General features: G+C 34.4%; 1 protein-coding gene across 1 annotated transcript in view; it reads left to right on the forward strand.

Annotated features, from left to right (window-relative positions):
• LOC150102982 (aconitate hydratase, mitochondrial-like) overlaps nucleotides 1–24994 on the forward strand; it is a 451613-nt gene that overhangs the window by 295245 nt on the left and 131374 nt on the right. Inside the window, exons 14-15 of the mRNA XM_090398314.1 lie at nucleotides 4384–4541; nucleotides 18237–18310. Of these exons, the coding sequence (XP_090254440.1) occupies nucleotides 4384–4541; nucleotides 18237–18310 (232 nt within the window). The remainder of the gene's footprint in view (nucleotides 1–4383; nucleotides 4542–18236; nucleotides 18311–24994) is intronic.

Here is a 24994-nt window from a genome sequence, read left to right on the forward strand (position 1 = left end):
GCAAATAATATCAAGTAGAGTTTTGTGGGCAAATATCATAATGGGGAATTGGACAATGAGAGACTAATTTGTGCTTATGGTCCCACCAAAGGTTCTGCTAAGGTATAAGTGAGAGAATTTTTTGAGGCTTTAGAGAAAACAACTGACACAATGAAAAATGAAAAGTTGGTCCTTGTTGGGGATCTAAATAGTAGAATATGAAATGATTGTCAGACATACAAAAATATTTTTGGAAAATTTGGAGAAAAGAGCAAAACTAATAATATTGGTAAATACCTGTTAGATTTCTGCTCAGGACTTGGGCTGGTTATTACTAACACAATGTTCCAACATAAAAATGTGCAAAAATTTACATGGAGAGAAGAGGCAAGAAATAAGAAAAGTTTCATCGACCGTGTTATTGTTGATAGTGATGTTTTCTCTTTGGTGCAGGACACCAGAGTGTACACAGGATTTGAAGTTGGAAACAATCACTATTTAGTCTTGAGCAGGGTAAAATTGAATTTCATATGGAAAATAAGAGCATGTAAGAAAGTTCTAATGTGAATAAAAGTTGAGCAGCTCTCAGATGTAAACTGTAGCCTAAAGTAGACAAACATTATTGAAAAAAAAATGAAAGAGTTTGAGAACAGGAATCAAACCTTGGAGACTCATTGAGAAATCCTGAAGAAAACATTGATTGATTCAGCCAGAGAGGCATGTGGTTGGATTGTCTGCAAGGATAGAAAAATCAGAACCCCATGATGGACACAGAAAGTTAAAGAGGCAGTGAAGGAAAAGAAGAAATCATATCAAAAGCTCCTGGTAAATAAGTCAGCTTGTGCTCTTAGAGAATACAGAGAGAAATGTAAGAAAGCCAAACACTGTGTAAAACTAGCTAAACAAAAGTCATAGGAAGACTTTGGTAAGAACATAGAAAATAAATATCAAGAAGGTGGCTAAATATTGTGGAGGTTGTTGAAAAAGCTTAGGAATGGAGGAAAGAGTGCTTTAAAAGGAATTAGAGATGATAAAGGTGACATGGTAACCGGTGAAAAAGATATCCTTGATGTATGGAGTAACTACTTCACAAAATTGTTAAATGAAACAGCAGTGATGCACAGTAGTAAAAAACACTGACCAGGCATGCAGTCGGGAATATATATCCATATTTGAAGTAGAAAAAACCATCAAAAGCCTGAAATGTGAAAAGGCAGCAGGAGTAGACGATATTTGACCAGAAATGCTCAAGTATGAAGGTATAAAATCTTACAGTGGCAGCATTGCATAGTTCAGAAGGCCTGGACAGAGAGATGAATTCCAGATGATTGGAGTAGAGCTCTCATAGTATCCATATATAAAATAGGGAATTCAAACTGAATCTGAGAAGTACCGAGGCATTTCCTTACTATGTGTTCCTGGTAAGATTTATTCAAGTATACTTGAGAAACGGTTGAGAAGGATTGTAGAAGGAAAGCTTGGTGAAGAACAAGCTGGATTCAGGCCAAATAGAGACTGTCAAGATCAAATTTTCATGTTACAACAAATAGTTGAGAAATCATGGGAATATAACAAAGATCTGTATTTAAGTTTTGTACATCTGGAAAAGGCATATGACAGGGTGCCAAGAGAGAAGCTGTTCAAAGTGCTACAGTTGTATGGTGTCAATGGAGCATTGTATCAAGCAATATTTAGTCTTTATTTGAGTTGTAAGTCAGCAGTTAGAATTGAAGGAAGTACAGGAAGATGGTTTTGTGTTAAATCTGATGTCTTACAAGGATGTACATTATCCCACCTGTTATTTATTATCTATATGGATCACATTATGAGGGAAAGTGGTATTAAACCTGATATCAAAATTGGAGATGTGAAACTCTATGCAGATGATGTTATACTTTTAAATAAATGTGCTACAAGTCTGCAAGATTCCCTGACTAAATTGAATAACTCTTGTAATAGATTTGGTATGAAGGTCAGCACTAAAAAGACAAAGACAATGAAAATAGGCAGAAGCATTGAAAATGTCAACTGCATTTTGAATGGAGATCCTATGGAACAAGTAAAACATTTCAGCTATTTAGGCATGATTTTTTAGTGAAGACAGTAAATTAAATATGGAAATAGACAATAGAATCAACAAAGCTGGTATGGTAGGAAGTCAACTGAATAAATTTATATAGAATAAGAGAGAAATTATTCAAAATACTAAATTAGCTGTATACAAGACAGTGTTCAAACCAATTTTTAACTTATGGACCTGAGAGCTGGGTTAGAAATAAATCACTTGACCAAAGACTAGAGACCACAGATATGAGAATCCTGAGAAAGAATAGAGGGGTGAACCAATGGCATCAGTGGCACTGTCGTATTATAAACCAAGATATTAAGAAAGAACTTAATATTTTTAGCATCCAGGAATGTGTTAGCAGAGCTTATCTCAGGTGGTATGGTCAATTAAATAGAATGGGAGAGGACAGATTAGCAAACAAGTGTTCTTTTGCCTTGTTTGCCAAGATATAGGTGGATTGATACAATAAAAAGTGCCTTAGAAGATAGAAATATAAGATCTGATAATGTTGAAGTCTTGACAGGTGACAGATAAATTTGGAGGAAAATTGTATATAGGAAGTTAGTAATGGTGTAAGTTTTTCATGCAGTACTGTCATATCCTGTACATGCTTGAGGTAAATATCAGGAAATTGATGATGATGACTTATTGACAAAACAATTTGAAATTAATATTCACTCCCCTTTCCTTAATTTTTGCAGTTAGAAATGAGCCAGTTAGAGTTATTAACATGAAGCTTATCTTCCTGATACATTTTATTGCTACAAAAGTTCGACTGGAAGAATGCAACTTTTAAAAGGAAATCAGAGTTCAGAATGGTGGTATTAGGAGAGAATGGAGACAGCATACAAAGTTGATAGAATGAATCCAGTCTCTCTGCAGGAGTCTAAACATGGGATTTGGCCACTTCTAATAAGGAAAGTGGTGATACTGCATTGAAAACTGATCTATCAGCTAATGCTGCAAGATACCAACATTTCTTAATTTTGAATATTGTACAGACTAACAAGTTGCAACCCAGTTCATTTAATGAATACAGAACCTTCACTTACATACATGTTACGATGCCCAACAGAAAATGTGTGGTCTGATAATTTACTCTCCTTTCGTGCCAATATATATATATATATTGAATATTCTTCAAGTATCATTCCATGCATTGATGTTTGCATTTATATATCAATGTGTTTTTAATACCCTTGATATATGGAAAACAGTCATCTGCTTATATTTATAACATCAATGGTTCTAAGTGGCAGTAATTTTAAAAGACAAACAAATAAAAATATGATTATACTCACAATGCGAGCTCTCTTCGGCCTATAATTCTTTCTAAAAAAAACAATATATTATTGAAGAGCTGGAATGCTCTTCAACATTTTATATTTAGAAACAGAAATCAGAATAGAAAAACTTGATGTGTGGTTTATCTATGCTATAAAAGTACTAATAGAGAGATGGTCTGCTACAAACAAATGTATGAAGAAGTAAAAAAAAAAAGCGAAAAAAAATTCAAATTATGTATCTTTATGATAAACTTTTTAGAATTATTAATGGAATGAATTATTTTTGAATTATGCATTTAGCTATCTTTGTATTAAACTAATTTATTCTAGAAATGCATAAACAAATTTAAGAATATATCTTATATAAAAAAAAAAAATACAACTTATATTTAGCTTACAAGCACAAGAATTCATTATGGGGGTTCATCTGTTGTCACAAAAGTTTGGCTTTTCCCTTGAAAGGAGTGAGATGTAAAGCCCCTTCCTGAATATTTCCACCAACGTGACTATTTATTGTCTATTGGCTGAGTGATACATCTTACAGACCCAACCATATGCAAGTGTTGGATGAGAACTGGACTTCATCAAAGCTCAGTTCAGTCCATACAAGAACATCGTATCTAAAGTTTGGTCAGACATTGAGATAAACAATCTATTTTGGCTCTTCTAAGGAGAAGAATGTCTTCATCTTTTTTAAGCCTTGTATTTGAATATATTTAAGAGATTTTATCCAGATATCCTTCTCTCTCTCTAAAGCATAAAATTATCAGTTATTGTATTATTATTATTAAAAAAAGAGGATTGGGGGTGGGGAAAGGAAGTTTCCTTGTCTTGAGCATGTTGGATTTTATGCTTGTCTCCAAGAAATAAATATTCTTTGCCCATGTGTTCATATAAAAAAAAAAAAATGTAAAAATCATTATTTAATCATTATGTTTAAGAGAATATTTGTATTTTTTTATTTGGAAAATCTTTTAAAAAAATTATGAATTTATTTTTATAAAAATCTAATGGGATTTCTGAACACAAGTGTTTCTTTTATTCCATTAGGATTAATTGGCAGTTGTACTAATAGTAGCTATGAAGATATGTCCAGAGCTACAGCAGTAGCCCAGCAAGCACTTAAGCATGGCATTAAAAGTCGATCTATATTTACTGTCACTCCAGGATCAGAGCAGATAAGAGCTACAATTGAAAGAGATGGGCAGGTTTGTCTACTTGTGGTTTCAATTTGTGTAGTTTTTATATTTCCCAGTTAATCACTAAAAATCAGAAACTACAGTAGTATAACCATTACTCTAGTTTCTTTGAAATAAAATATGCTTACAGATTCATCTAATTAAGTAAAAAATTAGCATTACACATGCCATAAAATATAGACCCAATACAATCTTAAGGTTGCATGCAGCATTAAATAATATTGATGCCACATTCACCTGTTTTTATTTAAGACTGCATTCTAACAGAATGAAATTTTAAAAGATAATTGTTTAAAATAATTATATTGTCACATGCAAGTTCGGATGCGTTTTGTAAAAATTTGGCATAAAAAATATGATTTCGCTGATTTGAAAGAAATTATTGATTTATTTGTGTTATGCAGTACTATACAGACTGTTCTTGTATTTATTTTTTTGTAGAACTGGAGAGAGAAAAGAAAAAAAAAAAACATGGAAAATTTTCAGATTCTAAGCACTACACAACTTCTTTATAAAAACCTAAACACACATTCTTGTACTTTTGGGTTTACTATTCATCATTTATGCCAGACTTGTATCTATCTTATATTTATCTTCACATTATCTAGTGTGTAGCCTTAACAGATGTGTTAGATATGATAGCCACCATGGTAATTGTAATAATCTCTCTCTCTCTCAGATCTCCTCTTATCTGAGGACTCCTGACCTTCCTGATGATGCTTCACCATTTCTTTCTCTCCTGTGCCTCTATAAGCCTATCTACAAGAATTAGTGATGAAGATGTATTGCCATCTGAGATAGGCTGAAGACTAGATTACCCTTGCACTACAGTTAACAGTATTATTAAAAATAAACAAAAATTTTTGCCGAAGGCAAGTGTTACTACAGTGAACATTACTTTAATTAGGAAGAGGGATAACCTGGTTGCTGATATGGAGAAACTCTTAATCTGGATAAATGCTCAAACTAGTTGCCTTGATCCTTTCAATCATGCTATTATTCAAAATAAAGCCTAAAGCCTTTTCAGTGACATGAAGGTGAGGAAGCAAGCCATGGATGATTTGATAGGTTCAAGAAGAGGTCAAACCTACATCAAAAGGCAAGGAGAGGCAGATACTGTTGCCACACAAAAGAGATCAAATTTTTATTTTAGATAAACCAGTTTTCATACCATCAGGTTTTTTTTTTATTATCTTTCAACTTCAATTTAAGGACATATTTGAGTTACAGAACCTCTGGAACTGAAAGTGAACTAAAATTGCAAAAGATAACTAAAAATAAAAACCCATCAGAGAAATCAAATCTGGAAAAAAATAAAATAAAACTAATTGGAGAACCCACATTAACACAAGAAACTAACAATTATATAAATACATGAAAGTACTATAGAACAGTCTCACAAGTGGAAAACAAGAATAATAAAAATACTACTACTAGAAGATTTTATACAAAATAGCAGAAAGGATCAGGCAGTATTTTTCATATTTGTATTATTATGCAATTCTGAAAAATACTGCCTGATCCTTTCTGCTATTTTGCTGAAATTTTGCTAGTCTGCTGAAAACAATTGCAGACAAGCTAGAGGAGGAGGAGCATCCCAGAAATAAAAAAGCTCAAAATAGAATAGGCCATGAAAGATAAGAAAAAATAATAACAAAAGACAGGAGAAGTGGAATTGTAACAGAAAATTATGAAAGCAGCAAGAGAAACAATAAATTAAGAACTTAAAAGACCTTATACATGATTTCTTTAATTAATATCTTTGTATATGAACAAAGTAACTGCATTTAAAATAAAGGATTGTACCAAGAAAGATACTGTTCCATCCAAATTTTTTAGTGTAGTATTCGAAAGTTCTAAGTGATCTAGATTAGCGTCACTAAGGGATTAAAAATCAATGCTTTAAAAAAAAAAATCATTCATGATGTGAATGAACTATGATATCAATTGAAATAGGATTATTTATAAATTATTGAGAAACTAAGACAAATTGCTGAGACATCTTGGTAATGTAATAAAAATTTGTAGTTAAGTTTTGTAGATCTGGAAAAGGCATAAAGACAAAGTGCCAAGAATAAAGCTCTTGGCACTGTGTCATATGCTACAGTTATATGGTGTAAATGGGACATTATATCAACCAATACATAGCTTATAATAAATTTAGTTTAATCCTTTATCCAAGTGTGAGCAAACAAAGTTTGCGCCTGAAAGTATCTTCAGGACTGAGGTAAGGTGGTACACACCAGGGCAACTCGTTGCAAAGGTGGAGCAAGCTACCAATACTCCTGTCTCAGTATCTCCTATAATGCAAAACACATCTCCTTACGGATATGTCTAATGTTCTGCATTAAGGGAAGGGCCACTACCCAGACTAGTTTTGACCTTTATTGAGGTCTCTTCAGTGGGAGCCAGGCCCAAGCTGAGATACCAGGCAGAAGCATTCGCAGGTCATCTCTACCTATAGGAGTTGCCAATTGGTGTGCCACCCATTTTTAATAAATTACTCTGGATTTAGAGAAAGATGTTGATAGTTTATTTTTCACTTGGTTAGAGTATAATAAATTTAGTTTAATCCTTTATCCAAGTGTGAGCAAACAAAGTTTGCGCCTGAAAGTATCTTCAGGACTGAGGTAAGGTGGTACACACCAGGGCAACTCGTTGCAAAGGTGGAGCAAGCTACCAATACTCCTGTCTCAGTATCTCCTATAATGCAAAACCTTACCTCAGTCCTGAAGATACTTTCAGGTGCAAACTTTGTTTGCTCACACTTGGATAAAGGATTAAACTAAATTTATTATACTCTAACCAAGTGAAAAATAAACTTTCAACATCTTTCTCTAAATCCAGAGTAATTTATTAAAAATGGGTGGCACACCATTTGGCAACTCCTATAGGTAGAGATGACCTGCGAATGCTTCTGCCTGGTATCTCAGCTTGGGCCTGGCTCCCACTGAAGAGACCTCAATAAAGGTCGAAACTAGTCTGGGTAGTGGCCCTTCCCTTAATGCAGAACATTAGACATATCCGTAAGGAGATGTGCAGGCCTAACAACGAAAAAACGAATTTATAATTTCAAAATTATTTTTATTTTTCAACATAATCTCCCTTAAGACTAACATATTTATTCCAGTGATGCTCCAGTGCTATTATTTCGTCCCTGTAGTGGTTCTCAGTAAAATCTGCAAAATACCCCTCTACAGCTGTATTCACCTCTTGATTCGAAGCAAAACGCTGACCAGCAAGGAAGAGTTTTAGTTTTGGGAAAAGATAGAAGTCAGAGGGAGCCAAATCTGGGGAATAGGGTGGATGTTCTAACCATTCATAGTGTAGATCCCTTAATTTTCCCATTTCTAAAATACCTTTGTGGGCAGATGCATTGTCCTGATGAAAGATGATTTTTATCTTCTGAAATCCAGGTCTTTTCTCACAAATTTTTTCGTCTGGTCTGGTTAAAAGATCGGAATAATATTCCCCGGTTATTGTTTTACCCTTTTCAAGATAATTAATAAACAAAATGCCTTTAGCATCCAAAAACACCAATGCCGTGACCTTTCCTGCTGATGGAACAGACTTTGTCTTCTTTGGCACTGAACAACCTGCTTCTGTCCACTTTGACTGCTGTTTGGATTCTGGTGTGTAATGGTGAATATCCAAGTCTCATCCATAGTAATAAATTGATGCACAAAATCAGTTTTCTTCTTTTAAAATGCTCCAAGCACTGTTCAGAGATTTTCATGCAAGTGCATTTTTGATCTGCTGTGAACAAGCAAGGCACCCATCTTGCACAAAACTTTTTCATATGCAATTCTTCATGCAAAATATATCCTTCACGTTCTTTTTAAATGCCTATAGTCTCAGCAATTTCATGCACTTTAACTCGCCAGTCATCCAATACCATATCGTGCACCTGATCAATGATTTCTGGTGTTGTTACACTTTTTTGATCTCCTTCACGTGGATTATCTTCAAGGCTGGTATGGCCATGTTTAAACTCGGCAGCCCATTTTTTAATTGTCGAAAATTGGGCTTTCGACAATTGAAATAAAATAATAAAATAAACTTCGAATGAATTTCTTTTGACGTTAAACCTTCTTTTACAAAGAATTTTATAACCGCACGATGCTCGATTTTATTCATTTCAAGGGATACAGACAACACTTTTGATAGAATGACATGCAATTTCACATGGATACTTATGACAGATGTAGCCACTTAGAAAAAAAATCTCTTGCCGATAGTATTGCCATCTATGGTCGAGGCCGAGAACTTTTCAGACCATCTTCATATAAGACAGTTTTCAAACCAATTTTAACTTATGAATCTGAAAGCTGGGTTAGAAATAAAACACTTGATCAAAGACTAGATTTCTGAGAAAGATTAGTGGAGTGAACAAATGGCATTAATCTCAGTATCACATTTAAAATGACAATATTAGGAAAGAACTTGTCATTGTTTCAAACTAGGTACACAATTTGTCATTTTTGTAAAAATTAAAGATGGAAATTCAAATTTACATCATCTTCAAATTTCTGACATATACCCTTAGGGTATATACAGGATCTTATGATAGTACTACATGAAAAGTTACATCATTACTAACTTCCTGTCAACAATTTTCCTCCAGATAATCATGTTTGTCAACATTCCAATATTATCAGATCTTATATTTCTGTCTTCTAAGACACTTTTTACTGTATCAATCCACCTATATTTTGGTCTTCCTCTGGGTATTTTCCCTGCCATTCTGGCAAAGAAAGAACATTGTTTAGCTAATCTTTTCTCTCCCATTCTGTTTAAGTGGCCATACCACCTGAAATTAGCTCTACTAACAGTTCCCGAATGCTAACAATAGCAAGTTCTTTCCCAATATCTGTGTTTTTAATATTTTATTACTATTGATGCCATCTGTTCAGTTTCCGTAATCTTTCTTAGGACTCGTATCTGTGGTCCTCAAGTCTTTGATCAAGAGTTTTATTTCTAACCCAGCACTCAGATCCATATGCTAAAATTGGGTTGAACACTGTCTTGTACACTGACTAATTTCTTTCTTATTCCATATAAATTTATTCAGTTAACACAAACTTCCGCTTTTTAAACTTGTGTCTATTACTACTGATGGTGCTCCTGCAATGATAGGTAATAAATCAGGCTTCATTTCATTATGTAAAAACGATGACAAATATCCAGATTTTTTAACATACCACTGTATTATTCACCAACAAGTACTGTGTAGTAAAAGATTAAACACAAAAGATGTTTTGGATATTACATATAAAATTGTAAATTCTGTTCGAGGAAAAGTCCTGCAATGGCGGTTATTTAAATTACAGGCAGATGATGATAGGGAACTTCTGTTGTACAATACTGTTCGTTGGCTCAGCAGAAGTCAATTTTTAGAAAGATTTCTTGTATTAATTAACAATATAAAAATTTTTCTTGATGAGAAAGGAGATATTTATCCACAATTGAGTGATAAAAGATGTTTGTTACACTTATCATTTTTAGTAGATTTCTGTATGAAATGAAGCAATTTAAATTTAGAGTTACAAGGTAGAGATAAAAATTTAATTGACATGTTAAGTTCAATAAAAACTTTCCAACAATACTTACTTTTATTAAAGAAAAATATAAATGGCTCCGAATTTAGACATCTCCCATATTTATTAAAAATTTTTGAACAAAATCAAGAAATGCTTCGCTATGATTTAAAAGAATTTATTCGTGAAATAGAATTAGTTGAGGAAGAAATAAATTCAAGATTTAAAGATTTTAATAAATCTGAAATGATTGTATCTTTTATCAGTAATTCATTTAAAGAAAACTTGAACATCACAGAAATTTCAAATAAAATTAGTGGGCTGTTTGATATAAACCAAGCTGAAGTAGAACTTGAGATAATAAACATTCAGAATAGTTTACATTTAAAATCAATAAACAATGAAGTCATTTGGAAGTATGCGCATAAAAAATTCCCAATATTAACTGATTTTGCACGAAAAATTCTGTCGTGTTTCGGATCGACATACTTGTCAGAATCTGCTTTTTCAAATATGACCAGCATAAAAAATCAATTAAGAAACCAAATTACTAATGATCATTTTGATAATTGTCTGCGATTGGCCACTTCTTCATATCAACTTGACTATGAAAATATTGCAAGGTTCAAACAATGCCAAATTTCACATTAACTTTTTTTTTTTTTTAATCAACCAGCATTTCCTGTAACTTGTGAGTTTGTAATCAATCTGTTGTTTTTTCTAACTTTGGTTTTCCAAAATAGAGAAATAAATATTTTATTCCAATATTTTTTTTTTTTTTTTGTATTAAAATAATTAAAAGTGATAAATAAAATTTTAAATACACAAATAAAGTTTTTAGTTGTGTATTTTTTTAGTTGTTTATTTGTGTGTAATCAGATATCAGGTTGGGGGAACGTGATCTATATAAGAGAGTAGATTGCCGAATAACTTATATATAACATAGTAGATCGGCGAGTAACTTATAAGATAGTAGATCGCCGAATAATTATAGAAAAGTAGCTCGCATAGTAAAAAAAAAAAGGTTGAACACCACTGCACTACATTACGCATATCATTGAAAATTGAGCAAGCTGACTGGCCTACCTTTTCTTCAAAAGCAGAATTCAGTTCTGCAACAGTTAGCTCCTTTTTCCTATCAGCAATGCAGCGAGTCATGTGACAGAGTGTATTACACATGCTACCACAACTGCAATTACTAAAACATTTAGTCAGCTTTCACATTTTCCTAAGCCATGATGGAATGACAATTTCAGCCAAAGAAGCCCAGAAAAAAGCTTGGGGTATCTTCCACAGTTACCCCTACAACAACAAACCCAATTGCTTTCAAGCAAAATGCATCCATCATCAGAGCCAAAAAGAATCCTGTATCTAATATACATCTTTCATAATAAGAGCAGTGTCCAGTAAAGAAGGCTGGGACAAAATCTGGAAAATGAAAGGTAAATATACCATCCACCAACCGTTCATCCTTGAACAGAATGGTTGCATAGTTGCCAATCCCACAGCAGGCAACACTCCTGGGGAGATTTTTGCTAAAGCATCAGAAGCATCTTCTTACCTCCCTGAATTCCTTGTCAAAAAAATGTAAAGAGTAAAAACAACAAATTATGTTTTCTTCCATTGGTACTGAAGTATATAACAGGCTATTCAGGAAAGCAGAAATGAAAGCTGTGTTGCTTAAATATCACCCACACTGCTGTTGGTCCAGATAACATTGACTATGAAATGGTTAAACATCTGTTGTTATCATCTATGGATCAACTGTTGCATCTTTACAACAGAATTTTCTTGAACGTATTTCCAGATACGTGGCAAAAGGCAATTATTGCCTTTCCTAAACCAGGCAAGTATCCAGAAACATGCATAAACTATTGACCAACTTCTCTGACCATCTGCTTATGCAAGATTCTGGAAAATGATTCACTCCTGTCTTTTATGGTTTAAGAGAAGCAAACGTTTTTCCAGAATACGATCTGGCTTAAATATCATTCAACAATGATCATCTAGTCCATCTGAAAGCATCCATTAGAGATGGCTTACTGAAATTCTAACATGTAATATTGGTTTTCTTTGATATGGAAAAAGAAGTACACCATGCTGCTTGGAGATTGGAATACTGAAAAATCTACATGATTTCAGTCTCAGAGGAAATCTCCCTCTTTTTTTTTTATCAAAAACTTTCTATATAACCAAACCTTTCTTTCCTGACCACGTAACCAAGAGGAGGGAGTCCCGTAAGGTTTAATTTCAAGTGTCACACTTTTTCAATGAACGTTAACTCGATAACTAAACAACTTCCTTAAATCATAAGTAATGCCTCATATGTGGATGACTTTACCATCTTCTGTCATTTGTGTAATATGAAGGTCATAGAAAGACAACTGCAGCAAGCCATTGATCATATTTCAAAATGAGATATGCAGATTGGTTGAGATTTTCATAGCGGGCAACACGTACGATTTTACTGCAGACATTATGATTTTCATCTTAATCTAGAATTTAGAGAAGGACAACTTTAATCTCAGTTGCACCAGAAGCCAGGTTTTTGTTACTCATGTTTGATAAGAAACTCAGTTTCCTTCCTCATATACATCATTAGAATAACAATAAATAAATATGGATGACACTTATGTTAATTTATTTTGTAGAATTGTGGGTGGTATCTATATTTATTTATTGTTATTTTAATGTCTTAATTTTGAAATCATCTGTGTCAGTTAAAAAACAAGTGTCACAAGGCAGTGAATATCCTTTACACCTTATCTTCCATCCTTCCATCTTTTGGGGTACAGATAGATGGTCTTTGCTTTGTCTCTATCTCACACTTATAATCAAAACCTGATTATGGGTCTCAAGTCCATGCTTATGCCAGAAAGAGAGAGAGAGAGAGCTCCATGATGGCTAGACACTGATCTTTAGTTTGCATGTTTGGGCAAATGAATCACCTCTATCATTTTGACATCAGCAGCGGTCTCTTTTATACACTACAAAAATAAAATTGCTTCCAGAGCATCCCATGTGTTCAACTACTTTTTGTCCAGGATGGGAGAATCTGTACAACACCTGCCATATGATTCTTTGACTTGTGAATAATAGTGCTGTAACAGTCTCTAGATATTGGGGGTACACAACAGAGGCCACTAAACACTCTTCCCCTCTGGCCTACATATACACATAAATTTATATAATACAGGTATCCCTTGCTTAATGCGGTTTTGCTTAACGCGGCGAAATTAATTGCTGCAATCCCTTGATATACGCGGCAAGAATTTTGATTAACGCGTCTTTAACCCTGAGGAGCTCGCAGCTGATCTGACAGATACATGCAAAATGTTTAATATAAATATTCTTACACAATTTAATGTATAGCTTGGAGGTCACGAGTAGCTGTGCATTCATATGTTATGAGTGATATTCCGCACTGTTGTTTTGCTGTCAGTTTGGTTTAATACATGTTATGTAAAGGTTTGTGATATTTGATAGTAAATTTTATCTGAGAGTTACCGCGACCTCCAATATCAGTATAGTATGTTTTTTTTTTTTTTTTTTCAATAGTTTCTAGATTGTAACTGACAATAAATAAACCATCATGTATTACTGAAATAGACAGCCAAAGGCTTATTTATCATACATGTCCTCTAGGAGATGTGCTTTGCATTATGGAAAATACTAAGGAAAGTGATCTGGAGTACTCCACCTTTACTACGAGTTGCCCATAATAATCTCCCAAAAGTTTCTATATATTCGGCACAAAACTCTTGTAGTTTCTATATTCGGCTATGAAATAATGTTGGATTCAATATCCACTTAATTCATTATGTATTATATTTGCAGTGTTTTTTCTTTGTTTTATTGCTTGTTTCCGGAGGTCTGGAGAGTCATTTTGCTTGTTATCATAGAATTTATGCCGATAAGAATAAAACTATTCAAACGACTGTTGATAACTTCTTTTGATAAAAAAAAAAATTCCAGTAAATAATGTATGGTACAGGTATTTATTAAACATTTACTTCGCATTCATTTTTTATCTTTCCTAAAAGAGTACCATATAAAACGAATTATTAATACAGTAATCGATCATGGACGAATTGTAATTTTTACCATTGATTATTAGATTTGATATACGCGGTAACATCGAGGGATTAATTAACCGTGGTAATCGAGGGATACCTGTACATGTATACGACCATTCAGTTTTTCCTTTTGTGGCTACCTAAATGTTCCACCACTCCTGTTGTCTACCAGCAGCTTTTCTATCTCAGAGAATTTAGTACTCTGGTTTTGTACCTGTCTACACAGATGGTTCAAAATTAGAGGCACTAGTGGGATCTTCTGCTGTCTTCCTAAACAGCATATTATCTTCCCAGATCCCACTAGAATATAACAACTTTACAGTTGAACTGTATGCCATAAAGCTTGCACTAAAATACATAAAATTTGCATTGCTTCATAATGTACTGAAATTCACAAAGTTATGGGGAGCCAAAACACATCCAGGGCTCTTCTGAATCTAACATCTCCTCTCTCAGTTAAGAAAGCTACTCCTGGATGTATGCTTCTGTTTGGTTGGATTCTGAGCCATGTTAGGATCAAGGGAAATAAGCTACAGATAATGCATCTAGGCCAGCTCATTTCTCAAGTCTCCATCATCTGCCTATCCATACACTGATTACTGGCAGATTATCAGACACAAACTTCTATTCCAGTAGCAGTCATCGTGAACAAAAGAGAGAGACCACTAATATGCTCTGTAAAATTAAGCCTGAAATTAAATTGTGGCAACCTGGTCTGTAAATGGGAAGCTGTTTTTGCTCAGCTCTACATAGGTTATAGTCATTTTTCACACTCCTTCCAGTTAAGAGATGATGACATGACTGTGTGAATTCTGTAATACCGAACTAACCATCAGTCATATTTTAATTGACTGCTCTCATTTCAGGAACGAGTGTGGTCATTTTTAGCCATACAGCAATTCCTCGATTAATGCGCCTAATGCATTCTTTAAAACAGGCTTATTAATCGAAAACGCACTAATCGAATATAGTAACCTATGGGAAAATGTATAATTCGTTCCTCGGATTTCTTTTTTGACCCTTAATTTTTTATAAAAGAATTAGGGTATGTCTCAGGGCCTAGTTAAAAGAAAACTATGAAGCTGAAAGACAATAAAACATATTCAGAATATAAATTTATTATTCTGCTTCTTAACAAAGAATTGAGCTAACATAGTTTGGCTGGCATTCTGTTTCTTTTTTTCATACAACTGACGGTATGGACCTATTTCCTCTTCTACTACTTCTGCAAATTTTACTGCTTCTCTCTTCATCAGGGTCAGCCACTAAGCATTGCTGCTTAAAATCTTCGATTCCACAAAAACTATTTTCAAATTGTTTCTGTGAAACCTCTTCAGGCTTGTGAGTGATTAAATTTTTCTTCATATTCTTCAGGATCTTCCCGCTGTGCATCTAAATTTAGCAGGTCGGAATCACTCAACTTCTAACGTTGAGTGATTCCGACAGCTAGCATATTGCTAGCAGTAATTTCATTCGACTTTGTGACTTTAAAACAAGACTGAGATTTCTCTGATTTGGCTAGAAAAGTCTTGGAAGGCATTTGCTTCCAAAAAAGGCCGGTTTCATCGACATTAAATATTTGTTGCTCACAATAGTCCCCTTCTTACACAATTTTCTTCAAAATCTTCAGATATCTCCTTATCTGCACTTGCAGCTTCGCCTGTGATTAGAACATTATGTAGGCTATTTCTCTTTTTGAAACGCTCAAATCACCCAGCACTAGCGTGGAATTCTTTGTCTTTTCCATCATTGATAGCTCTTTCTTTCAAGGTTGCAAAGAGGTTTAATGCTTTTGATTTAATAAGGCCAGTGTTTAGCGGGATCCGTTTTTAGTTACAATATTCGATCCATGTAAAAAGAAGTCTCTCTAATTCAATCATTATAATACTTCGATTTTGAGTGCATGCATGATGAACTTGAAGCAGCCTTATCTTTCTCTTCGTATTCAGGAGTTGATTCACCCATTTTTGTGTTCTTGTCCTATCTTTGCTCTGGCCTCGCCTTGTTCATTTTTCTTTATTATTTCAAGTTTTTCTTCCAATCAGATTACTTTTCGAATCATTTCTCACTTCTATTTTTCACTTTACTTTTTTATTTTAAATTATTTTCCTAGCCTTTAATCATGAGTAAAAGAATTAGTAAGCAAAAAATAGAAGTGTGAAAATGATTCAAAAAGTAATCTGATTGGAAGAAAAACTAGCATAATATTCTAATAAATATTAGAATATTATGCTGTGCTCTATGGAACAGCATAATATTCTAATGTTTTCACTGAAATGACACTTAGCCAGGTGGTTTTAGAATTGGACCATCGATGTGATGATAGGAAGGACATCTAATGGACACTGTGCAAGTTTGATTTCAAGATTTGAGAAAATGTGCTGTGAACAACACGCTCACCCATCCCACTAATTACGATTTATTTATTCAATGATTTGATTGTTCAAAATATGTACTTATTTAATACTTTTTTTACATAAATTGTTTTTTGAATTTGAAATACGTGTTTCATTTTTTTTTTTAACTTAACCAACCTAACGTTAATTCTGACTTTGGACACCATGGAAAAATCCTGATACACTAAGGGTGCTGTGAACCAAAAAAGTTTGGGAACACTTGGCTTTTAATACAATACCCAATTTTTATCTGTTTCATATACATTTTTTTTTTTTTTCACACTTGCTTTTTAGATCTTTTTTTCACTCGTTTCATATACACTTGTTTTTGTACATTTGACTATACCTTTTTTACACTTATTTATTTATTAAATTACTTTCACCTTAAATACTTCTAAGATCATTACTGGTACAGTTTTTCCCAAGTAGTCCTTGTGCCATTAAACTTTAAATCAATCAATCGGCATGCTTACAAGCATGCCGATTGATTGATTCAGTGTCATTGCATTCAGGGATTACAAATACATGATGGACATGTGTTCACTGACACAAGAAATAAATCTTCAGTTATATACCTCACATATTAAACCGTAGTGGCAAACCATTGTGCGTGTGTGTTGTTTTGAGAACACCTGTCATATATATATATATATGACATTCTGTGATAACACCTGTTTCATAATCTGTCAGTTCTCACGTCATTGAAAGTGTACAGATGTATATCCTAGAGGTATATCTTTCTGTCTTATATAGCAGATACATGACAGCAGGAATATACTTACAATATATATTTCATTCTGAGCTGGGGTCACTTAATATTTATTGCAGTCTAGTATAATGCTACAAAACAAAGTGTGTGGGAGAGAGTGATACAGAGCTAGAAAAATTTTGGGCTGGCTCACTAGTCAGATATTAATCAGATTGTACTCTATCATGGTCGTCTATTATATCATAGTCACATGTTTAATCCCAGATTTGGTAAATTTATAAGCTTTTGTTAATTTTAAGCTAATTTTTATCCAGTATCGAACTACCATTATTAGTAGTTCTGATTAGCAGAGTGTGTTTATCAGTCTGTGAAGAAATATTCATGCATTTCATAAATAATTCAAGACTGTTTATTACCTTTTTATATTAACGATACTATTAATATAAAATAAAAACATACAGTACCATAAAATCTCTCGGTAAAATAAATTATGTTTAACTACATTACTTGGATTCTGAATTCTGGTTGGCTCTGAAACATTGGATAGATATTCATGTTGGAGGTTTAATTGAATATTCACTAGCAAACGATTAAAAACTAATTTTAATGCTTCCAATATTTCATCTCAGTCACTGAGACATCTTCAGGGATTACAAATAACTTGCAGCACACACAAAGACAACACAATACTAAATGAAATATGTGTGTGACTCTCAAGTCCTATCTAGGTGGTGCGCTCTCTATTTCATAAGTAATTTTATACTTGCTGATTGCTTAATTATATATAATTGATTTTATGCTTGTTCTGTATATTGGGATTGAAAACCACGTGTATGCAGTTTTAGCTTTGTTACTTGCAAACTTCTGGTGTCATACTCGATTGTATGCAATACATTTTGAAGAAGTTACAAAAATATCAATATTTGTTAAATAAACAGACGAGTATTGATCCAGCACAATGACATCTCTCATGCATTTATTTTTAGGCAGAGGTACTCAGAGAATTTGGTGGTATTGTGCTAGCAAATGCATGTGGTCCCTGCATTGGACAGTGGGATAGGTAAGTTAATTATAATTTCATTATCTTTTTGAAATATTTTGAGCAATGTTCTTATCATGCATTAAGCAGGATTGCATATATATGCAATATATATATATATATAAAAAAAACAGTGTTTAACCAAGCCGGGAACAAAAGTTTGGATTTCATTTCACTTTGTGTAATCCACTTACGTGTTAAGTGGATTACACAAATTGCACTTTCTTAAATAAGTGCACTGCAAAAGTGTTGATCGCGTTAGATGAGTGGGTCTTGTCCTTTAATCAGAACAGTTTTAAAGAAATGTGTGATCACTCTGAATGGTATTATGTTGGAATGGATTTTTTACAACACTCAAAAAGAATTAAAATAGAATTAAATACTTCCTATATTTCGTCCTAGTCACTAGGACATCTACGGGGATTACAAAAACAATTAATGTAACATGCACACAAAAACTTACAATACTAAGCCCAACCATGTGGGTGACACTAAAGTTCTATCTAGGTGGAGCGCCCTCTAAGGGCAGTAGTAGGTGGCCTGGAATGTAAGGTGGGACCTCTGGTGATGAGTGTTTCCCAAATCTTCGGAAGCTTAATGCAACCGTATTTATTAAGATTTGGTTGGTTTCTGAGAGCTGCTGCTGCTTCTAAGAAAAGTCTCTCTTTCTTGAATTTGCTGTGGTGCAGCATGGTGGTTTTCTTCCATGATACTCTGTGGGTGGTGTCCAAAACATGGTCAGCCAAGCCTGAATGGCCATAGTTGTGTTTAACGATGTACGACTTGTGTTCCTCCAGGCGGATGGATGCTGATCTGCCTGTCTGTCCAAAGTATGCAAGCTTACAGGAACAGGGTACTTTGTAAACTCCAGGCAGAGAGAGAGGAGGGAGCTGATCTTTCGTAGAACGGATAAGGGTAGCAAGTTTGCAGTAGGGCTTATATGTTGTGTGTAGGTTATACTTTTTTAGTATCTTGGCTATTTTTTCCGAAGTGCCACGGATGTAGGGTATGGTGATGGCATTTTTAAAATCTTGTTGACGAGAGGGACGGGGAATGGAGGAGGAATTGATTATTTTTTTGATACTGTGTTTGCTGTAGCCATTGGAGAGGAAAGTTCTGTGTATGTGGTTAAGCTCAGTAGTGAGGACGGTTTCACTGGAACAAAGATTGTGGGCTCTCTTGGTAAGAGTTTTAATGATGCCATATTGTTGTGAGGAGTGGTGGTGGGAGAGTTTGTGAATGTATCTGCCTGTGTGTGTGTGGGTTTTCTGTATACAGTGAAGGCAAGTGTATCATTAGGCAGGCGTGTGACTAAGGTGTCTAGGAAGGGTAAACAATTGTTCTTTTCCTTTTCCATAGTAAACTGGATTCTTGGATGTAGGCTATTGAGATGACTGAGGAAGGAGTCTAACGTGTCTGGGCCATGAGGCCAAATAGAGAACATCATCATCTACATATCTTAGCCAGATATGTAGGTTTGAGTGGGGCTGAGTCTATGGCTCGTTTTTCGAAATCTTCCATATAGAAATTGGCAAGGGTGGGTGAGAGGGGGAACCCATGGCGGTTACATCTATCTGCTTGTAGATTTTGTTCTTCCAAGAGAAAAAAACGAGCCATAGACTCAGCCCCACTCAAACCTTCTATCTGGCTAAGATATGTAGATGATGTGTTCTCTATTTGGCCTCATGGCCCAGACACGTTAGACTCCTTCCTCAGTCATCTCAATAGCCTACATCCAAGAATCCAGTTTACTATGGAAAAGGAAAAGAACAATTGTGTACCCTTCCTAGACACCTTAGTCACACGCCTGCCTAATGATACACTTGCCTTCACTGTATACAGAAAACCCACACACACAGGCAGATACATTCACAAACTCTCCCACCACCACCCCTCACAACAATATAGCATCATTAAAACTCTTACGAAGAGAGCCCACAATCTTTGAACTTTCCTCTCCAATGGCTACAGCGAACACAGTATCAAAAAAATAATCAATTCCTCCTCCATTCCCCGTCCCTCTCGTCAACAAGATTTTAAAAATGCCATCACCATACCCTACATCCGTGGCACTTCGGAAAAAATAGCCAAGATACTAAAAAAGTATAACCTACACACAACATATAAGCCCTACTGCAAACTTGCTATCCTTATCCGTTCTACGAAAGATCAGCTCCCTCCTCTCTCTCTCTGCCTGGAGTTTACAAAGTACCCTGTTCCTGTAAGCTTGCATACTTTGGACAGACAGGCAGATCAGCACCCATCCGCCTGGAGGAACACAAGTCGTACATCGTTAAACACAACTATGGCCATTCAAGCTTGGCTGACCATGTTTTGGACACCACCCACAGAGTATCATGGAAGAAAACCACCATGCTCCACCACAGCAAATTCAAGAAAGAGAGACTTTTCTTAGAAGCAGCAGCAGCTCTCAGAAACCAACCAAATCTTAATAAATACGGTTGCATTAAGCTTCCGAAGATTTGGGAAACACTCATCACCAGAGGTCCCACCTTACATTCCAGGCCACCTACTACCGCCCTTAGAGGGCGCTCCACCTAGATAGGACTTTAGTGTCACCCACGTGGTTGGGCTGAGTATTGTAAGTTTTTGTATGCATGTTACATTAATTGTTTTTGTAATCCCCGTAGATGTCCTAGTGACTAGGACAAAATATAGGAAGTATTAAATTTTATTTTAATTCTTTTTGAGTGTTGTAAAAAAAATCCATTAAACCTCCAGCATAATGTCCTCGCAGCACTTAAGCCTCTACACAAGAACTCTGAATGGTAAGTACCTTTAAAAATAATTGAAATTTGCTGGTTTTAGAAGTGTCTATTATATATGATACCTCTGTCATGAATTGTATAAGAATAAAATAGTCTTCATTCTGCAAAGGCCAGTTGTTACAACCTGTGATAGCAGTTAGTTAAATATGGAGGCAGTGGGTGCTAAAATATCTTTGGATGACTGTACTCTTTTTCATGTTATCTTGGAAGTAGCAGAATGAGCTACATTTCTGGCGTTTCTTATCATTCGTACTATAGGCTTATGCTGCATAAAATAGTTTCTTAAATTTTTTATGTTATCACATTGTGTGGTACTTTGTATATAATTATTTTGCTACTTTCGTACTTGTGGATGCTAGAATTAGATGTTTCATACCATTAAATTGTTACAGGGAACTTATTTTTGGAAAACACAATTATTAGCGGTGCAGCCTGTAGTAAACAGGCCACACTGCTTCTGAAGGTAGTGGGATATTAGTTCACTGTTACTATAGCAACAGTCGTCGGAGACCACTGAAGGACTTCTTTGTAGCATCTACTGTACAGAAATCTAAAGATGTCCTATTCAAGTTTTGTTCTTTTAGTTCAGTTAAATATGTTTCAAAGCTAGGAGTATTGCATTTTTTTGATCCTAGGTCTATTTTCCAATGACATCTTAACTAGACCTAGGATCATTAAAATGCAATACTCCTAGCTTTGAAACATAGTTAACTGAACTAAAAGAACAAAACTTGAATAGGACATCTTTAGATTTCTGTACAGTGGATGCTACAAAGAAGTCCTTCAGTTAAAGAATGGAGATGTGCTATTGAGGTAAGGATAAGAAAAGAACCAATGGAGTTAGTTTCTAGTTAACAAAAAACTGAAGAACATTATCATGGAATAAAGTGTATATTTATCCAGGCAGGTATCGAGTGTTGTTATCCAAGTTTTGAACCAGTAAGCAATGTTAATAAAGAAAGAAGTTGAAGACTTCTATGGTGATATATCACCATGTCCATGAAAGTAAAATAGGATTTCAAAATCATGGTGAACTTTAATGCGAGAATAGGTATATGAGAACAAGATGAAAACCTGATGAGAAATTTTGAGTATGGCCCAAGGTATGGTGAAAGAACCAGATTAATCGAGTTCATGAAAAATAAAATGAAATTTTCATTTGAAAAGGAAAGTTAATATGTTAAGAAAATCTTTACATAATGAATTATTTTTATTCAAGCAAAATTCACATAGCAAGTGAACATGAAAAATTCAAATGGAAGAAATAGCAAAATTGACTTTGTCCTCGTTAATATATGAAGCATTTCAACAGTGTTTAATTTTTGTCATCTTCAACATTGAAAGTGACTCTTGTTTGGTATGCATTAAGATTTAAGTCATAGAAAAAAAAAAAAGAAGAAGAAAATCCTATGAGAACCAAAATGTAATTTTAATAGTACAGAAATGTACTATTAAAATTTATAAAAGAATAGTTTTATCGGTATATATATACACACACAAGTGCTGATCTACGTGAAAGCAATGACATTGCTTGTAGGCAAATAGGAAACTAGATATTGATAGTGTAATTGCATGAAAGCTTGTACTCATACATTAAGAATGGAGCTTGTTATGAGGGAGAGTCTGTAAGGGATGATACTGGTTTTGTCTAAATGAAAAGCAATGGTTTCAGTAGTTGTGTAAAAAGTTTGGTTGATGAATCAACTCAGACTGCATATTTGGTTTTCAGAGTTTGAATGCAGATCAGCATGGGAAATTTTGATCAATCTAATCTAATCTAAACAGTAATGGTGGCCTAAAATCCCAAGAATATGGATTGCCCACATTCGGCCAAAATACATAGCTTCTTTTTAAGTTCTTTACCAAACCCTCACTTCAGCATTTTAGAACTTCAAGTAAGAATTTCAGCTCTTATTAATAATATTGGGATGGGTTTAACTAGCAATATGCAGCTGTTTGTAGATGATTCCAAATTGGGGAGAACAATCAGAATCAAGCAGATGTTATGGCCTTACAGGAGGGCTTGAATGGATTGCAAGAATGGACAGGTAATTGGAACTGTCAGTTCTGTGTTGCAAAGTATAAGGTTTTGAAATTTGGTAAGCAACAATAGGATGCAAAGTATACACTTGGTGGGAAAACTTTAAAGGAGGTAGAGGAGATGAGAGATTTGGGAGTGGTGGTGGACAGGAATCTGAAATTCAGGGGCCACATTGCACAAGTTGTGAAGATGTTGCATTGCATAATGGCAATGATGTGGAGGACCCTGACATGCAGAAACAGAGATTATGATGTCATTGTATAAGGCCTCAATCAGGCCTCATATGGATTATTATTCACAAATTTAGTCACTGGGTTTTCATGGTGACGAGGATATGTTAGAAAGGGGCTAGAGAAGATTCACAAAGGTTGTCAGTAATCTTTGGAATGTGGAGTACGAGGACAGATTGAGAGAAAATGTAAATTGCAAAGGCTCATGAAGAGGAGGAGGTGGGGAGGGATATGCTTATTAAGACATAAGCTAGTGAGGGGTTGTTGTCAGTTGACATGGAAGATATTTTTCATAGAATGGGAGAGGGGTAGAAAAAGAGGCCATTGCTTGAAACTGTATAAGGAGGGTGTGAGGAGCAGGTTGTTTGCATGGGAGAGTGGTTGGTGAGTGGAGTGCGTGTGAAAGTAGAGGAGATGTGAGATCTGGGAGTGGTGGTGGACAGTTTAAGGCATGGTTGGATGAGCTTTGTGTGCAACAGTGTGTATCTCCCACAATAAGTCTCTGTTTCCATGGAGATCAGATGATGATAATAAAATTAACAAAATAAAAATAAATTGTTTATATATATATATATATATATATACAAGTGTAATATTATAAGATGATAAAAAAACTAAATAAATAAAAAAGAAAGAAATAAAAATGAGCAAAAAAGATTATAAGAATGCCATGTCATACATTAGGGAAATATCAGAAAAAATAGATAAAACACTACATAAATACAACATTAAAGCAACCTTCAAACCTCCTGCAAAATTAATAACTATACTCTGCTCATCCAAAGATCCCCTTTCCTACCTTGCCCACTCAGGGCTTTGCAAAATTCAGTGCACCTGCAACCTCCCTACATCATAGGGAAAACAGGGCACACCATCCTAATAAGAAAAGAGAAAAGTGCCATATTAAATTCCTTCACTATGGTAAGACAGGCCTGTCAGATCATGCACTACAAACATGTCACAGAATCAACTGGAAAGACACAAAGTCCCCACACAGCACCAAAATATGGTTTGAAAGAAAGTTCAAGGAAGCTTGTGAGATGCTGAAACATCATCCAAATTTATACAAGAATGATGGATTAGTAATTCCAAGAATCTGGAGGACCCATCTGCAACTGGCATAGGATCCAGAACATTTTTTTTTTCCTTTTGTTGGCAGAAGGCCAACATAAGAAAACCTCAATATAAGAGACTATTGATGTGTTTAATGTTCTTCCACTGTATTTTTATTTTATTTTTTATCATCTGAATATTATTATACTTATATGTATAAAATCTATTTTATTTTGTTAATTAAAATATATTTATGAATAATTTTTATGTATTGTTTATTATTATTGATTTTTTTTTTTTCCCACTAGAGGTCAGGCTCTGGTAAACAATTAACAAAGCATTTAGATTTATCTTACTTTTGTGTAGTGTCATGTGCATATGTATATTTTCCTGATGATGACCACAACACAGAGGTCAAAATGTTGAGTGTTATTTTCATAATTAGAAGTAAAAATGAATGCTGACAACCATATAACCTTAAAAGAAATAAAAATAATAATATAATGATTGAATTGGACAAGTGAATCACCATCTACTAACAGGTATCGGTAGATTGCAATATCACGGAAAAAAATCTAAAAATAAATTATGC

The sequence above is a fragment of the Typopeltis vanoorti genome, chromosome 9 (assembly GCF_054136105.1).
Source record: "Typopeltis vanoorti isolate ZY-2024b chromosome 9, IOZ_Tvanoo_1.0, whole genome shotgun sequence".
NCBI lineage: Eukaryota > Metazoa > Arthropoda > Arachnida > Uropygi > Thelyphonidae > Typopeltis > Typopeltis vanoorti.